Raw genomic sequence first — 18195 nt, 5'->3', positions numbered from 1 at the left:
GTCAGACATGTTGTCGATGTCCTCCCCATGAGGCCCACAGAGCACATACAGAACGAAATTTCGTTGCATTCGGCTCAGGACAATGTTTTGAGGTTCCAATGTTGTGAGGTTACTCCAGAATAAAATAAAATACAGTATAAAATATGAATATAAATATAAATATAAAATATAAAGTGCAGGACTGACAGTAAAATAGAAGTTATTTAGCTCTGTACATGTGCAAGGTATAAAGTGGAGACCAGATTTTAAGTGCAGTCCAGTTAAGAGTTCAACAGTCTGATGGCAAGTGGGAAAAAGCTGTTTCAGAACCTGGTGGACCTGCACCGGATGCTGCAGAACCTCTTTCCAGAGGGCAGCAGGGAGAACAGTCCATGGTGGGGGTGTGAGGGGTCACTGACGATGTTTCGGCCTCGGGACACGCAGCGCTGGGATGAAATGTCCTGAATGGAGGGAAGGGGGGCCCCGATGATCCTCTCTGCTGTCCGCACCACTCTCCTCACGTTCTTCCAGTCGGAGGCGCTGCAGCCTCCACACCACACAGAGAGGCAGCTGGTCAGAATGCTCTCTATGGTGCTTCTGTAGAACGTCTTGAGGATGGGCGGGGGCAGGTGTGCTCTTCTCATCCTCCGCAGGAAATACAAACGTTTCTGTGCCCTCTTGACCAGAGACGTGGTGTTCACAGTCCAGGTGAGGTCGTTTGTGATGTGCACCCCCAGGAATTTGGTGCTGCTGACCACCTCCACAGCCGAGCTGTTGATGAGCAGTGGAGCGTGGCTGGGCCGGTTCTTCCTGAAGTCGACGATCATCTCCTTCGTCTTGTCAACGTTCAGGATCAGGCTGTTGACTCTGCACCAGTCCACCAGCTGCTCCACCTCCTCTCCGTAGTCCAGGAATGTAAGACGTCCTGCCCACTTCTGAACATAGACAACACCAGTAGTCTATGTTTGTTAACAAGCTTAAGGTGCTGTATTGGTGTTAGCTAGTCATCTTTTAGCTAACATTAGCTAGTCATCTTTAGCTAACATTAGCTAATCATCTTTAGCTAACATTAGTTAGTCATCTTTTAGCTAACATTAGCTAATCATTTTCAGCTAACATTAGCTAGTCATCTTTTAGCTAACATTAGCTAGTCATCTTTTAGCTAACATTAGCTAATCATCTTTAGCTAACATTAGCTAATCATCTTTAGCTAACATTAGCTAATCATCTTTAGCTAACATTAGCTAGTCATCTTTTAGCTAACATTAGCTAGTCATCTTTTAGCTAACATTAGCTAATCATCTTTAGCTAACATTAGCTAGTCATCTTTTAGCTAACATTAGCTAGTCATCTTTTAGCTAACATTAGCTGCATCCAACATTATTACTCAACTCAGTCGGTTAGTTTGAGAAAAACTGTGCAAAGTTCTTTGCGTGTTGCTACCATGATTCAAACACTAACCTGCGCGGCTCTGCGCAGCAGCAGCAGTTATAAACCCAGCTAGCGTCTTAGCGCTCATGTTGCATTTAAAGGCGGCTCGGAAAAACAGGCTAAGACGTGTTAATAACGGATTAAACAGATTTAACTGCTGAGAAAAAGTGACAGAAGGTACAGATATGGGAAGTGCTGAAGCCCCTACTGTATCAAATCGATATAGGAATAACAGACAGTTGGCCACTTTAAGGTCAAAACAACAAACAGCTTCCAGTCCAGAGGCGCAGCGACTCTGTGGGCGGGCAATGCCACAACAGGGTCAGGAATGCATGGCGGCTCTGACCGGAAGGATCCTCTGAGCCACCATCCATGACAGGACCTGGAGTCTGTTTGGAAGGACGGGACGGCTCACGTTGTGCCAAACTGTGGTGGCAGCTCCGTACAGGAGGCCGCGCACTGGAGTCACTGGCTCCCGGTGTGGTGCCGAGAATTGCATGCCCTGTTTTTCAGCTCAAATGGTGTCATACAGTTATGAAAGTCACACCAATAGCTCAGAGGATACGTGTCATTCTATAGAAAATGTCATATTACCATAGGCGTAACTTCCTGAAGGACTGGTGTGGACATATCCCCACCAATACCTCCGGCTCCTTTCTTTTTCTGTTTCTTTTTCTTTTTCTTTACGTGTCTGCTTCTATGTGCGGACAGTAACCCGGCAGCATCTGCACGCTGTATTCAAAGCATTAACAGTTAGTTAATAAATTTTAAAATTCCTTTGTCAAACGTAAACGGTAAGTCCGCTCAGTGTCCAGTGGGTTGGACATCACGTGACTCACTGTTGCTTTGCCCAATCAAGCAAAGAATCTAAAATAGGGACGCAAAATTTTAACTGAAAATGCCACGACAGCAAGATAACAAGGTCCAAGGGAATCACTTCACAGGTCAGTGAAAGGCCTTCATTAAACATGTATCAGAAAGTGGAGAGAAGGTTAGCTAGGCTAGCTTAGCTTTTATCAACATGTACTCTTGCTGCGCAGTTTGGAGTATTTCGGTTCAATTAACACAAAATAAGGTGAACTATTTTCTGACAGGTAATCAGTTCAGGTGTTGAAGTAACTAATCAACCACCGCGAGTTCAGCCGATCACTTTGGTGTTTTGACTTTTTTGTGTTTTGTAGTTTTTAGTGTTAATTCCTGATTCACTTGAACTTAATCTTTGCTCTGCGCAATCACCCGTTTTTCTACATTTTCCTTGGACTAATTGAATGATTGAACGTGGCAATATTCAGATCAATCATCAAATAGAATGAAATATTTCATAAAGCATATAGGAAACAAAGTTTGTTAAATTTTAAACCATGACTCCTACAGCGACTATTAAATAAAATTAAATTAGTCAATATAAAAGAGAAATTCGCTTTGTTCTCTCTTGTATCTTTACAGAACTGACAGAAAAAACTATTTATAGATTTATATTCAGAGAAAATATACATGTGCAAACATCAGCATCTCAGCTTTAAGCCGCATTTTATTGAATCCAGTGATAGTGATAACTCTACTCACCAAATGCCCCAACCAGACCCAAAAAAGGTTTTTGCGTCTTTAATATTTGCTATATTAAAGCAAATATACTCAGCAAATACAGACTCATTCCATAAATTAGAATATGACTGAAAAGTTCCTTTGTTAGTAGTTCTATCACCAAGTGAAAGACTTTATATAGATTAATTAGATGTTTTAACATATTTATATTTCATAGTATGTTTAATAGCTGCTAAAAGGTTATTTTCTAAAGGTGCTGTTAATCTGACAACCTGATCAGGATGTATAAGACTGTCTGGCATTCACATGTAAGTTTTGGTTTTATTCTCCCAGTGACTGTGGTACATCAGGGCCCTGACCCCCCCTGACCCCCCAAGTTACATCCTTGCTTATAACACATTACCATCCAACATCTCCACATGGCAGGGCGGGCATTTTCTGATGACCTTCCTCATCTGGCGTCACTGGACTGTTTGACCTTATGCATTCATTATGTCACAACAAAGGTTAAGACTGCAAAGATTATTCATAAAGAGCCCACTTTACTCAAATCTAACTCTCCAGTAACACATTCATCAATCTGTGTCAGTTGGGGGTTCTTGGCTGGTGGTACCACTTGTCTGAAAATGAAAAGATTCAAATGGTCTGGAGTTCAGCACCCTCCAGACCTGGATGGATGGATTTCTCTAAATGAACATTTAGAACATCTCATCTAAATGAAACGATGAGATGAATTAAAATACTAAAATATATTATTGACATCAGCAGTAAAAATGTTCAGATGCCGTTTTTTACAGGCTGACATGTTGTTGCCTCAGTGGCCTGCAGGGGGCGGCCTGTGGTTGGTGGAGGAAAGGAGATGCGTCATGAAGGCCAAAACTCTGCATTGATTGTTTATAATAATGCCTCATTGATCCTCGTTATTAATTATTATGAAATGAGGCTGAAGTAGAGCGTGGAGTCATAGACAGAGCATCTTTGGTTGTGTTTATATTGCAGTGATTGTTGGAAGTAAAGTCAGTTCAGTAAAATGAGATTTCTTCATCCAGAAGCTGTCCTTCCATATTCCTGCCATTTGATGTGAAAATGTTCATCAGGCTGAGAATCAGCTCTCATCATCAAAATCATTCAAAATCAATCTGTGAACAAATCACATCGCCATCCATAAGAGACATCATGAATCATTTTAAGCGTTTTCCATATTCCAGTCTTATTGATTTGATTTGTGCAGATCCTGTTTTGACAGCAGGTTTCTGTTTTACTCCAGTTCGTCTTTCCTCAGTGATTCTACTTTATTCTTTTCTACAGGTTACGTTTAGGTTCATATTCCTAGTTCCCCTGTTGTGTGCTCTCCCTCGCCCCCTGTGCCATGCCCTCTCTCTCCTCACACCTATGACCCGTTAGCTCATCAGCCCAGGGATTTTCTTCCAGCTTTCAGCTGCACAGTATTAAACTTGTCACTTCCTGGTTTCTCCTGTTCACTTTTTGTTCTGGATTCAGGTTTTTGTTCGGCTCTGGCTCCCTGTGGTTCTTATAAGCTCTTTGTAATTTTTCCCATTAAAATATTCAACACAATCCCAGTTCCTGCCTCATTTTGGGTCCACCAGCAAAATGATGTTTGGGAGCCTTAGCAGGGACATGAGGCTTTTATTTCCTGAAGTGTGACCTGAACCCAGCGTCCTGATTGGGCCACAGCCATGCCGCCTGGAAACGTCCCGGTGCTCCCGATGGCCGCTCGCCCCTCTGGTCTCAGTTTCCATGTTTGGATCTCTAAGAGAAAAGTTTGCTTTCTGTGCTTGTTTTCTGGATTTGACCATTCCTGACCTTAGAAAAGTTCTGGGTCAGCTGTTTGAGACCAGAACCGAAACACAAAGGCCAAACCTTTTCATCTGCTCTTCATGGTTTGCTTGGAAGTTGAATCATTCTCAGAAGAGCCACTTTGAGCTCTATAACCGTTAGAAAAACCAAACATCAGCTGAGCGTTCAGCTCTGATTTGTGTTTCAGAGGAAATTATTAGATCAACATTAATTAACCGTGAGAAAGCGTGACGGAACCAGAACCTCCTTCAAAAGCTGCTTGTGTTTCTGCTGCCTCCTGACTGAACGCATGCTGCCGATTTCAGGCTTCAGCTCTGGAGCTCAGAGAGCAGGCTGACGCTCCACCCTGACTCCACCCTCGCTGCCTCCTCGGTCGGAGCGCTGGGCCGTTTGGAGCAGAGCAGCAGCAGACATGGACAGGTAACAACTTCTGTGGTGTTGAAGCTGTTTTCCTCCCAGAATCCTTTCTGAGCGTTTTATTCTGCAGAGCGCGTCCTGTGTGGTTCCTGCTGCGCCTCCTGCTGACAGCCGCCGCCCTGACTGAGGCCGCCGCCCTGACGGAGGCCGCCGCCCTGACGGAGGCCGCCGCCCTGACGGAGGCCGCCGCCCTGACGGACCCGGGTACGTCGTCCAGCGGCTCCTCGACAGTCGCCAGCGGTTTGGTTGTTTCTTGACCCTGGAACTCGTTGGTGTGTTTACGGCAGAGTACGTCGCTGGGAGGCTGGTCTTCTACCAGATGGAGGGCGGCGCCACCTACCTGAGAGACTCGGGAGCACTGGCGTCAGGGGTTGCCACGGAGACCGTGTTTGAACTCTTGGATCCTGAGAGGAACTTCGGCTCGGCCGGGTTCAGCTACACCTGGGACCTGGGGAACGGGTACGGCGCCGTCCTGTGGCTCCGTTCTGCTCCGTCTCGTGTTTATTGTCTTCTTTGGTGCAGAGAGGTGATCCGGGGAACCGAGCCGGTGGTCCGGTACCGATACTCAGAGTCAGGAAACTACACGCTGCGGCTGAACGTCGGAGGCGACCCGCCGCAGCTCGCTCCTGTTGGAGTCTACGCCCAGGAAGTCCAAGTGCTGGGTTTGTTAAAGTTCTGATGCAGATTTTTCCTGGAAGTTCTGATGGAAACGATGAAATCCAGCTTCAGCTGAAACTTTCATCGTTCCTGACTGAAGATCCAGTTACAGGAAAAATGTGACTTTGCATTTTATTAGAACATTTTTAACAGTTAGCTCAGGATGTTAGCATTTCCACATTAGCTGTATTTATGGGCATCAGAGTAAAGGGGGGAGAGGCCCTCTCCGTTTCTCTTGTGTTTGTGAAGGGGGTGTGAATACTTTAGCAGACAGCTGATGACCCGGTACCAGCTGGGTCCAAACCCTCACAACCCGTCTGGGATTTTACTCCAGATGTGGTCAGGAGCATCCAGCTGGTGGCGCCGTCGGACTACAGCGTGAACCAGAACTCTAGCCTGGACCTGCAGCTGGACGGGAGGTGAGCAGCACCAGAACCTGTCTGCCAGTCGGGACCTGGTTCTGTTTTCTGACCCGGTTCCTTGCTGTGTGTCCAGTCCTCCCATGTGGGTTTGTTGGCGGTTCCTGAGGAACTGCGCCCCGGACCCGGAGGCGGGCTGCACGCTGACCCTGCTGCGTGCCGCCAGCCTGCGGTTGAGCCACACCTTCGGCTCGTCCGGCCTGCACTGCCTGGACGTCAGCGCCCGCAACGCCGTGAGCGCGCTGCGGGCGACCTTCAGCCTCAAGGTCACAAGGAACGGTGAGCCTAAACCTAACCCTTACCCGCACCAACACCATAGAAGAAGAAAAGGTCCATCAGAAATATCCAAGTCTTTAACCAGGAGGAACGTTGGCAGAAAACTCAGAGCAGAAAAACAGCAAGCGATTCAGCTGTAGCTTTCATTGGAATGTTTTAGCTTCCCAACAGACTGAGCCCAACCGGACCGGCCCCACATGGCGGTCGTGGCTGAAGGATTGGTTCCGGTCTAATCCGTTTATCCCTGTGGTCCAGAGATTCCGGATTTTTCACCAAAACGAACTCCAGGAGATAATTTTCCTTCATTTGGTCCCATTAGAAACTCATGGAGTTGCTGTGGTTCCTGGTTTTGGGTTTTTTCTTGTTTCAGCTCCAGAGTCTTCCCAAGGGATCAATAAAGTCTAAGTCTAAGATTACTGAGATTCTTGTCAGAGGAATGGCTTCATATTTTACCATCTGTAGTAACATTGTTGCTGTCGCTGTGTGAGGTGATGAGGCGATGAAACCATGAGGTGTTTCAGGCTGACATGGGTGTTTCTGCAGATCGCTGCCACCTGCTGTTCATCCTGAGCTGCGCCGCCGTTCTCGCTGCCACCTTCTCCTTCATCCTGGCCATCGCCTGTCGCCCTCGGCAACTAAACAGCTCACAGGTACAACACACAACCAGCCCAACATGGCGGCAGCTGGAATAATGCTCCATTAGCATAATACTCTGTACTATGCCAATGCACAGTTTTATACTATGCTAGTACTATAATATTAGCATAGTATAGTGCTAATAATTTACTAGCATTATACAATAGTATAATATAGTATGACATAGTTTAGGTAGTAGTAGTACTTGGTATAGTGTGTTGTGATCTAGAATATTGTAGTATTATATAGTACAGGGCAGCATAGTGTGGTAATAGTAAAGTATGATAGTACAACTAGTAGTAGTATCTACATAGTACACTGTAATGTGTTGCACTGTATTATAGAATAGCGTAGTGTTTAATTTAGCATATCCTAGTATAATGTACTGCAGTATAGAGCAGTGCAGTGGTAGTGTAGAATCGCACAGTGTTGCATAGTAAAGTACATATTATCATATAGTGTGGCATAATGTAGTATATTGTAGTTTCCTACAGTGTGCAGAAGTTTCTAGTCAAATTGTAGATCTGCAGCTTCGCTTCGTGTCGCCGGCTGCTGACACTGGGTGGGTTTATGTCCGTCCTGCAGGTTGCCGCTTCCAGCAACGCCACGTTTCTGAAGGACCAAGACTCTAAAATCATTCTCAGCTTCTCTTCTGTGGAGAAAGGAGAGAGAGTTCCCCTTATCCTGCAGCCTGGGAGCCAGTACCGCGGCTGAACGCCGCCCAGGAGCTACATGTTCACCTTTACTCACCTGAGTTTGGGACTGGAACCTCCTCAGTCAGAACTGCTCCTCACATCTCCTCCTCCTGGTTTTCTAGATTTCTACCAGTGACCATGTGAGTCACCAGACTCATCCTGTTATGGCTGTAATCCTAAATAAAGCTGATCGACTAGTAATGTCTGCTTCTGTTTGTCTATGAGAGGAAATGCTGAGCAGTGATTAAATATTGATGACTGATCGACTCAGAGAGGTTGACATTTAAATGGATTTAATAAATGAGTGGCTGATGTGCAGCTCATGTTTAAACAATCAGAACTGAAGGAGCTGTTCAAAAAGAGTAGACTGGGTTCTGTGGAGTGCGTTTGAGAAGTCAGTATCTTACCTGGAGTAAACCTCAAACGGTAATTTTAGTTTAGGGGATCAGGACCAGAAATCATGTGAGTCTAGTTGGCAGGTACCAGAAGAAAGCCCAGAACCTCATGAGTATTAAACCCAGCAGTCAGAGCAAATGGTGCTAGAATCGAAAGTTCTAGTGAAACATGCTAATATGTTAGCATGGTAGCATGATTTCCATGTGAAATCTAACTGTAGACTGTGAAGAGTTGCTGTTGTGGTTGTGTTGTTCCAACAACAAATCCTCTCTGCCAAACTCCTGCAGCTTGTTGCGCTGTTGACTCGTGTTTGGTGTCGTCTAGTAGCCGAAAGTCGGTCACTTCGCCTTGAAGCCTTGTCTAAATCTGTAGAAGAGGCCTCTCTCTGGCGTCTGCTTGAATGTCCACCTTGTGGATGAGAAATAGCCTTCAAAGGGTCAAACAATGCTCCACCATTAGAACCCCCAACATGGCTGCTATTAGGATACCTCAGCTAATCTGGAGGCTGATTGGCCAGCTGAAAAGGTATACCTAATAAAGCGTCCATCTGGTTTAGAAATGATCAAATATTCAGTAAGTTAGATGAAATTAAAACATTTCATTTTCCTGAACAGCTTTGGAGGAAACCAAGGTGGTGGGGCTTCTCACCTGACCTTCTGGCCTTTCACCAGTTAAGCGTTGCTAATACCACATAGTGCACCTGTTGTTGCTGTTTGTGCCAACTGAGCCTGAAGATCCCACGCAACCTGTGTCATTACCGACTCACGTCACACCTGCTTCAGCAGCTTAACAGATCCGAGACAGTGGGTAAACAACCCAGAAAGGTTCATCCTGCTGCACTGCACAGAGCTAAACCCAAAAAACGCATGGAAGCTAATGCTAAACTCAAAAACGCATCGAAGCTAATGCTAAATCCAAAACGCACGGAAGCTAATGCTAAACTCAAAAACGTATGGAAGCTAATGCTAAACCCAAAAACACATGGAAGGTAAGGTTACTACTAAAAACGCATGGAAAACAGCTGCGACATGAATCATCTTTATTCTCTTTCTGTGATGTCAAAACAGGTAAAAAAACCAAACATTTAATGGCACTTAGACGTCTGTGAAGGCCATGTGACGAGGCGCCAACACTGTAAAACCTAATGATGGGAATTCACAAAATTAAGTAACAATTTAGATTCATAAAAATACATATTAAAGCTTTTTATAGGCTCATTTTCTACAGTGTAACACAGCAACAACATGAAGATAAATATCATTTACAGCAGTTAGTGACGAGAAATGCCCAATGTTCCTTTGGTCCTTTGGAGAACAAAGAACATTGGTTCCTTTGTTCTCCTCTTTCTTTGGCCTACTGGGAGTGAGGAAGAGGAGGAGAAAGTGGAAGAAGAAGAGGAGGAGGAGGAAGAGGAAGCAGGCTGGATGTTTGCTGCAACACAGAGTTTCATGAAAGAGTTCAGGACACATCAGGGAAAACTTTTCCACAGATCATTTCAGATTAGACAGACTTTGACTTTACTACCAGTGGGAGGAGGATGGGCGGATGGATGAACAGATGGATGGATGAACGGGCGGATGGATGAACGGACGGATGGATGAACGGGTGGATGGATGAACGGACGGATGGATGAACGGGCGGATGGATGAACGGACGGATGGATGAACGGGTGGATGGATGAACAGACAGATGGATGAACGGGCGGATGGATGAATGGACGGATGGATGAACAGACGAATGCATGAAGAGCTTTCAGAAACTTTCACATTAAAAGCTCGAACCAAACAATGGAGATGTAAACTCTGACAGGAAGTCCAGGACGGCGTTGCCATGGTGACGGCGCTCTAGAAGTTGGGGAGCCGCTCCTGGCAGACCTCCAGGGGGCGCTTGGAGGCGCCTCTGCCGAACACCTCCACGCTGCCGGGCAGCCAGGCCACCACGTTCCCGGCCAGGTAGGCGCTGCAGTTGGCCATGGAGCGGATCTCGGCCGGCTTCAGGACTCGGTCCCAGATGTTCACCTGGCTCAGCTCCCCCACGAAGGCCTGGCCTGCGTCGAACCGGCCGCCTACCACGTCCTGCGAGGGACAAACACAGCGGCGGCTAGCAGCTAGCAGGTGAACGAGAGCGCTCTGGTCCGAATGGGCTCCTGATTGGCCTGATATTATGGTTATTATTACTGGGATGATCACATGCAACTGGTGGGAATGGGAAAGCTGCCGCCTTCCTCCCAGTTGAACTGGTTCCTCCATCCCAGTGAACTGCAACCATACTGGTTGGGTTTCCCAGCAGGATCAGTACTTCTCTTTAAGATCTCTAATGTAACTGAGTAAAATACTCAAGTCAAAGTAAAAGTGTAGGTACTGACTGTACTTAGTTACAGCAACAGGAGTAAATGTAACTAGTTACTTCCCCCCTGGTTCTGGTCAGTCTGAGGCAGGTCTTTGGGTTTGTCTGGGTCAGCGGTGGTTCTGGTTCTGGTCTCTCATGGAGGCCATATTCTCTCTGAATCATGACCTCTGACCTTAGCTGAGGCCAGCAGAGCTCCAGATGTTCTGGTTCACCAAGGTGAATCATTGGTTCTGGTTCTGAGTCGGGTTAGCACTAGCTTTAGCCTGCTTCTTGTTGTCAGCCAGGTTCTGTTAGAGTTCATGACCTTTACTTCCGGGTTTGACCCCAGCTGGTTTCCGTTCTGTCTAAACTGAAAAGCTTTAAAGACCTTCAGCAGCCTGGAGTCACAGCGGGTTCCTCCTGTGCTGCACTAAATACCGAGAGGTTCCCGCACAAAGCCCTGACCCTGTGACCTCTGACCCTCAGGCCCCCTGACCCTGTGACCTCCTGCTACCTGCTCCTGCCCCAGGATGATGACTCCTCCAGGCTTGATGGGGTGCCAAGCTGCCAGGTTGTCTCCGGCGCCCAGCTTGTCTCCGTCCTGGTAGGCGTCCCACTGGCCGTCCCGGGTTGTCCAGCTGATGCAAATGTGGTGCCACTTCCCGTCCCGGACCTCCAGCGGCAGCTGGGCCACCTGCAGCACAACCACATGTTCTGTTAGCAATCTTTATAGTGGCTTGTTGGCCACTGTTAGCGGCCTTTATAGCAGCCATTAGCATTAGCGGCCTTTATAGCAGCCATTAACGTTAGCGGCCTTTATAGCAGCCATTAACGTTAGCAACCTTTCTAGCAGCCATTAACGTTAGCGGCCTTTATAGCAGCCATTAACGTTAGCGGCCTTTATAGCGGCCATTAGCGTTAGCAGCCTGTTAGCGTTAGTGGCCTTTATAGTAGCCATTAGCGTTAGCGTCCTGTTAGCTTTAGTCGCCTTTATAGCGGCCATTAGCGTTAGCGGCCTGTTAGCGACCCGTTAGCATTAGCGGCCTGTTAGCGACCCGTTAGCGGCCTGTTAGCGACCCCTTAGCGTTAGCGGCCTCTATGGCGGCCTGATTGGCCCCGGCAGCGGCTGCCGCGGCCGGACACTTGCCTTGTCGTTGATGAGCAGCTCGATGGGGTTGTTGCCCCACTCGATCAGGACGATCTCGTTGGCTTGGCCCGGAACTCCGTAGGAGAAAGGCGTTCCCACGCCAGGGCTGGCGCTGGACTTGATCCACATGCAGAGCGTGAAGGCGTACATCTCCGGCAGGGACTTGGTGATGCGGCCATACAGGTAGTTGGTCCTCTGGGGGAGGGACAGCTTGAACTGCTCAGGGGACTTAAAGTCTCCGGCCCCTGTTAGGACAGACGGCAGCAGGGTTAGAGCCTAAAGCGTCCGCCGGACGTTCTGCTCTCACCTTCCCTCTGAGCTCAGCTGGACTTGGATTTGCAAAAATTCAAATCAAATTTTTTTTTCTGCCAATTTATTCCCAACAAACCTCCGTGCATTTTATCAGAACCAACGTTCTGCTGCTGAGCAGGAACTGAAGATATTAAAGAGGAACAATCTAGAGTTACTGATCTAGGGTCAGAAATCTAGAGTCAACACACAGCTTCAGGTATTACAGCTGGAAACCAGCAATCAGGCCTGAGATCTGGGAGCAGGGAGCTCTGAGTGCAAGGCGTACCTTTCTCCAGCTCGCTGATCCTCTCCACCAGCGCGTTCAGCGTGCTCTCGGTCTTCAGCCGGTAGGCGGCTGTGGCGTTGGACAGCTGGCTCTTCTCCTCCTCCAGGCTGCTGACCTTCTTCAGCAGCTGCTTCTCCAGCTCCCCCAGGCGGCGCTGCAGCAGCTCCCGCAGCTCGCTGGGGAACGAGGCGCCCGACAAGTTGGCCCTCATCTGCTGCTGCTGCAGATCAAACAGGAAGTGCAGCATTACAGATCAGGAGACTTCCTGCGGGAGCCTTACATCACCACCAGGGAGTCAGGGGAAGCAGTTCAGTTCAGCTCTAGTAACGTAGTTCAGTTCAGGTAAAGTGGTTCGATTCTGCTCTATTGCGGCATTCAGAACCATCTGGGTTCTGACTCAGTCGTGCTTCTGATGCTAAAAATATCTATTCTGTAATTCATTATTGCTGATTAGTCAAATTAGACAAACGGATTTAATTCCTGATTCCCAGAAAGCGAAGCTCGGTTTTACGCATGCGCTCCAGCTCACCTCCAGGTTCTCCAGCCGCTCCTTGAGCCCCTGCATGGTTTTTCCGAGGCTGTCGACGGAGTCGTTGGGGTCCGTGGGAACGTCTCCCATCGTGTTCTGCTTGTCCTTCCCCCACGTGCCCCCCTTGCCGGACTTCCGGTCGCTGGCGGCCGAGGCGCAGAGGGACAGCTTGGTGGTCAGCTCGTTGATGGTGCCCAGCTGCTTGGAGATGGTGTCCTTCTGCTGGACGATGGTCTCCCGAAGCTGCATGACGGTGTTCCGCAGCTCCTCCTCCTGGCCGCCGGCGCTCAGGTCCGGCAGTAAAGTCACCGGGCAGCCGGCGTCGCCGCTGACGGCCACTGCGCGGCAGATGTACCGCTTCCCATCATCCGGCTGAGCGCAGATTAGCACGCAAAAGCTGAGAAACCCGCACCAGAGAGATAACATCCTGGTTCCCCTGAACAGAACTGTCCTGCAGGGACAGAACTCCGAACCCTGACCCAACAAACTCCGGAGTTTGTCTGCGTAAAAGCCGGTCCGCGGGGGGTTCTTCCGGCGGCTCCTCAGCGCAGCGCCGTGGAGCAACGGCCGGGAATCCGATCAAGTGTCAGGCTGCCGCTGAGAGCCCGCTGGTGCTATTTCTGGCGCAGAGAGCGCGCAGAGCGTGGCGCTGGACACACAGCTCCGAGCGCCAAAGCCGATTACCCACAAGGTGTCTGTGAAAACGCGCTGATTGGGCGGAGGCGGCTGACGTCACGGGCCAGATAAAACTACTGTTTAGTGTTCATTAGTGAAGTGAAGAGGCAACAGGTAATCCACTTCCTGTCCAGAGAGTCCGGTTACCATGACAACGTGGAGAGAAAATCATAAAACTCGGAGATAAATCCACATACTTACAGCAGGGGCGGCCCCTGAGTCTAAGCTGCGCTGGGCAGGGCCCCCGGATGGGGCCCACACAAAAACACACCGATCAAACCTACAGGGGGCGCTGTAGCTGATTGTATCATTCAATTCCACAATGTTGAATATTACAAAACCTGAACGCAAAGTGATTCATTTCACAGTCTGCTGCTTTCTAGACAATATTACTTATTTATGATGCTTCCTGTTTGATGAAGACATGAAAACATGAAAACATGAACACATGAAGACATGAACACATGAAGACATGAACACATTGCATCAGACAAGAAACATTTAAAACGGTTACTGTTTGAATGAGAAGTGTGTTTCATACCAACTGTAAGGTCTAAAAGCTTCTTTAAATCTGACAAATGAGCCCAGCAGAACCTGAGCTCTGTCTGGCGGTGACCCCCTGTTGTGTGCCGCCCTGGGCAGAGAGCCTGCTGATGTTACAGAATGCTACCAGCAGTAAAAACACACAAAAACCTGTTTAAAGTCAGAACCAGAACCAGAACCGGTCTCCCATCAGGAGCCACATGTTGAATGGAGGCAGCAGAAAAGAACCAGCATGTGGTTCTGATCCGTTAGGCCCGGTTCGCTGTGAGCAGAGGGAGAAGCGGCGGCTCCACCTCAGGCTTCCAGGTAACGTCAGACTGATGACATCAAGACTCCAAGCGTTCAGAATCCCGTTAAGTTGCCACGATAAATATCTGAGCTACAAGAATCTGGACCCGATCAGGACAAACCCTCGGGTTCGATCACAGCTGAAGGTTCAGGCTCCTGCTCAGGTGATGGAGGTCGTTAACGAGGAAATGATTCCAGGTGAGTCGTCTCTGAATCAGCAGGTGACTCATTTCAAGTTTCTTCTTTTCACACTTTTTGAGTTAAAACCACAAACTTCTAAATATTCGTGGGGTTTATGGAGACGGGTCAACAGACAGCAGGTGAGAGACAATGACTGGATCTGAAAGGTGCGGAGTGCTTGTTAGTGAACCATCAGCTGCAGGTTTCCACCAGATTTAAACTCCAGGTTTTGAAGCAACTGAGATTAACATCCATTTTCACGTCTTCCAACAGATTCTCAGCTGGATTCAGGACTGCACTTTGACTAGGCCATTTTAACCCATAAATGTTTTCTCTCCTTTTAAACAACATGTTTTAATTTTTAATGTTTAATTTATATTTTAATGACGTAGGTTTTTATTCTGTTTTATTGATTGTTAAACTTTAAGATTTCTATAAATTTAAAGTGGATTAGAAACTAAAATTATTATAATTATGTGTTTTGATCTAAATCTCCGACCATTTCTGAGCTGCTTCTCCACAGAACCAGAACATCTGGACTCTGGTTCTGTTCCGAAGGCGGCTGCTTGTGTTTTAATCAGGGGTCTCAGAGTAAAGGGGTTTGGATGAACTCAGACTCTGTCCTGTTACGATGCGATGAACATGTCAGGCTGCCCTGTTCAGGAAGCGATCATCAACACCTTCAGCTAGACGCCGCGCCGCTCGGATGTGTGACATCACACCTACTTCCTGGTAACTGAGCGACGCAGTTCCTGGAATACCAGAAAACTGCAGGATGAGCAGCAGGCGGTGAGTGCATGTGTCTCTGCCGGGTTGCATCAAACACAAAGCGTCCTCTTTATCTGCAGAAAGCTGAGTGAAGCTGGGCCTTCAGAGGCTGAATGGAGGACGGGCGGCGCTGATGATTCAGAGCCGGTCTGAAGGAGAGGACGCTCCGGTTTCATCACTAATGCAGCGGCCAGATGAGAGGGCTCAGCGTGTCACAACGCCCCCACCGCAGCCGAGTAAAAAAACTAAATAGATCCACTAATGAAACAAGCAGGACAGCGCAATAAAGCAGAGACAAACAACTCTTAGCAGATCATTATTACTTAAGGGAGAAAGTGGCTTTATGTGTCGAATTATCTCCTCCAGGATGTGACGCTCAGTGAGGAGGATGAACAGAAACCCATTAGCTGCTGGGAGGAGACGACAAATAACTTTCAGCTCAACTGCATGAAAACACAGAGCTGGGGATGAGAAACTACAGGAAAATGCAGAAAACTACAGGGGTAACACTTTGACAGGGTGTGAATAAGACTGTCATAAACATGAGAAAGTCTTCATGAATATTTATGACTGTTGTCATAAAGTGTCATTTGGTAAATCATGACATTTTTAATACAAAGTTTACATTATTCAAAATGTCTTCATTATGACAACTTGACATTAACCAAGAATCATCATCTGTCATAATAGTAGTCATAATAATGTCATTAAGTGTTATTACACTGTCAAAAGCTTTAACAGTAAATAATATTTCCCCCTATCTGAAATAAAGCGGAACAAGTAGGACCAACAGTAAAGATTTCATTAAGCTTTATTATACTGTCAAATGATTTATTAACAGTCATTAATATTAACTCTTACATCAAGTGGAACAAGTAGCATCAGTTATAAAGACATCATTAGTGTCACGTGCTATATTAACATGTTATTAATGTTAAGTCTTACCTCAAGTGAAGTGGAAAACACTGAACTACTTATAACTACCATCAGAGATGTAGAACAAACTCTTTGTACATTGGAATAAAACAAAGGATAACTTCTTCAAACAGAGGGTTTAACTTCTGGTCAGTATATTGTAACGCTAAAATACTGATTGAAAAACTAAAACAGAATGAATTATTCTTTAACTGAAGGAAATCAGTTCTTTTAACAGTCCTAACATTTTTGCTCTGATCATGTCAGCCATCTCCTTGGTTATAGTCTAACGTTCTGATAACAGAGACCTTCTTCTAGTCTTCATGTCCAGGAAGCAGAACTTTGAAGGAAATGCTCAGAAATTATAGCTGTTCTTGTTATAGTTAATCATGGTGAATTCAAACTTGGTGAATCTCTTCAGGACATTCTCACAGTGGGTGGAGACTCAATCCACTGAGGTCACTTCAAAAACCAATAAACAAAAAACAATGTGATCTTAATTATATAATATATTATATATTAAATACCATTTTAAAAATGTCCCTTGCTGCACCCTGTCAGGGTGGTAGACTGGCAGACAAATGTCTAGTTACATGACTGGTTGTTATAAAGTGCAATACAATTATTTCTTAATACAATTAGCATAATGACTAGAGCTGAGCAAAATTATTCTGAATATTTGTTTGACAGAAATTCATACAGCCTGTTATTCAGATTGCATCATTTAATGTATAGTTTTAGGGTCTTTTCACTTAATGAGCATTTGAAATTATTTCCAACCAGATACTCTGGCTTATGGATGTTTGCAAGAAGTTTATTAAATAAATAGAATAAACACCAGTTTTTCATTTGACAACAATTAGGTGTCTAAAACGTAACTTATTAACTCAACTGGTGGATGTTGATTCCTGCTCCCCCTTCTCCACTTACCTGGAGAAAATAGTAACACAAAAATGACTTACCTAATTTTCTTTGGGATATTTCATCTGCTTTTTCCTCTGGTGGCTGGTCCTCATCATCATCCTCCACACCTGTAGCTCGTCTTCATTAGCCGCCTTTGTCCCGCCCCCATCCCCCTCCCAGTGTCCTTAGGCTGAAATGGACCTTACCAAGCTCCGCCCACAACGACCCACGTGACCCCAAGTCTCACAAACAAAGCCTGGTTGTTTCTAGGTAACATGACTGATTAGTGAATCATTTCTACTGGATTTTCACAATAAATCAGCTGCTAAATGGACAGAGGAACTAACAAGTTCATGTCATCAACTGGGAGCAGGTTACTGGTTTCTCAGTCACAAGCTGGTTGCAAACCTGAGGCCAGCAGGTGTCAGTCAGTTATGGTAGATCTGAACTTTGACCTCAAAATGAGAAGCTACAGACTGATAGGAGGAACCAAAGAGCTCTGTAAAGGTAAAGGCAAATCTTCTGAAGTTGGGATATAATTAATTTAATTTCACATAATTACCACGGTAGAAGCCATTTGTTTGTTAAAATTTTATGAAATATATTTGTTCTGTTTGATGTTTGTTGTGAATGACGAAAACTCACAAACTAACGAGGTAATTAGTCCAACGTTTAGAAACTACAGCGGCTGTAATGAGCCACAGCAAAGGGAAACAAAGGTAAAATAACCTGAACAGGTGATCAACTCAAAACCACTCCTACCTGTTTACTCTCTCTCTCTGTAGTTTAAGCACACCTGTTACCGTGGCAACCAAGACGAGCAAAGATTACGTTAAAAACATAACATTCAGTTCGTTACGATATCAAGTTTCCAGGCTTGATATTTATTTATCGATTATTAATCAGCGCTTCCCTGAACACAGCGATGGTTGATTGACTAGCTGTACTTGGTGCTAACGTGGCTAACAGGAGTAACAGTTTAGTCCAAAGCCTTTTCTGCTAAAATAAAACCTTTAGTGTATGTCAGATACAGACACATTGCATATTGATCTGTTTAGCTAACGTCAGACTGT

General features: G+C 46.3%; 2 protein-coding genes across 3 annotated transcripts; one reads left to right on the top strand and one right to left on the bottom strand.

Annotated features, from left to right (window-relative positions):
• Window positions 1-5066: 5066 nt before the first annotated feature.
• tmem130 (transmembrane protein 130) lies at window positions 5067-8074 on the top strand. 2 transcript variants are annotated; one of them, XM_028035214.1, is made up of 9 exons: window positions 5068-5193; window positions 5261-5300; window positions 5337-5394; window positions 5478-5649; window positions 5713-5852; window positions 6182-6266; window positions 6343-6545; window positions 7086-7192; window positions 7764-8074. In XM_028035214.1, the coding sequence occupies exons 1-9, from the start codon at window positions 5186-5188 to the stop codon at window positions 7890-7892; spliced, it is 942 nt and encodes a 313-aa protein (XP_027891015.1). In that variant the 5' UTR covers window positions 5068-5185; the 3' UTR covers window positions 7893-8074. The 2 variants fall into 2 exon arrangements, with proteins under 2 accessions (XP_027891005.1, XP_027891015.1); XM_028035204.1 differs by having other exon boundaries at window positions 5067-5193; window positions 5261-5394.
• A 1217-nt stretch (window positions 8075-9291) lies between these two features.
• On the bottom strand, window positions 9292-14879 carry nptx2b (neuronal pentraxin IIb). The gene is made up of 5 exons (XM_028035194.1): window positions 12851-14879; window positions 12322-12541; window positions 11745-11989; window positions 11112-11291; window positions 9292-10344 (listed from the first exon to the last, which is right to left on the bottom strand). Exons 1-5 carry the CDS (start codon window positions 13274-13276, stop codon window positions 10114-10116), a joined length of 1302 nt encoding a protein of 433 aa, XP_027890995.1. The 5' UTR covers window positions 13277-14879; the 3' UTR covers window positions 9292-10113.
• Window positions 14880-18195: the final 3316 nt, after the last annotated feature.

Source organism: Xiphophorus couchianus, chromosome 2, assembly GCF_001444195.1.
Source record: "Xiphophorus couchianus chromosome 2, X_couchianus-1.0, whole genome shotgun sequence".
NCBI classification, from domain to species: Eukaryota; Metazoa; Chordata; class Actinopteri; order Cyprinodontiformes; family Poeciliidae; genus Xiphophorus; species Xiphophorus couchianus.
Note: the sequence above shows the minus strand (reverse complement) of the source record. Positions and strands in the feature narration are given on the sequence as shown.

Coding starts and splice junctions, on each gene's coding strand:
- tmem130 (XM_028035204.1), top strand. Junction 6,267..6,342: donor GACCTGCAGCTGGACGGGAG/GTGAGCAGCACC, acceptor CTGTGTGTCCAG/TCCTCCCATGTGGGTTTGTT. Junction 7,193..7,763: donor GGCAACTAAACAGCTCACAG/GTACAACACACA, acceptor TCCGTCCTGCAG/GTTGCCGCTTCCAGCAACGC.
- nptx2b (XM_028035194.1), bottom strand. CDS start 13,276: ATGTTATCTCTCTGGTGCGGGTTTCTCAGCTTTTGCGTGCTAATCTGC. Junction 11,990..12,321: donor GATCAGCGAGCTGGAGAAAG/GTACGCCTTGCA, acceptor CTGTCCTAACAG/GGGCCGGAGACTTTAAGTCC. Junction 11,292..11,744: donor AGCTGCTCATCAACGACAAG/GCAAGTGTCCGG, acceptor GTTGTGCTGCAG/GTGGCCCAGCTGCCGCTGGA.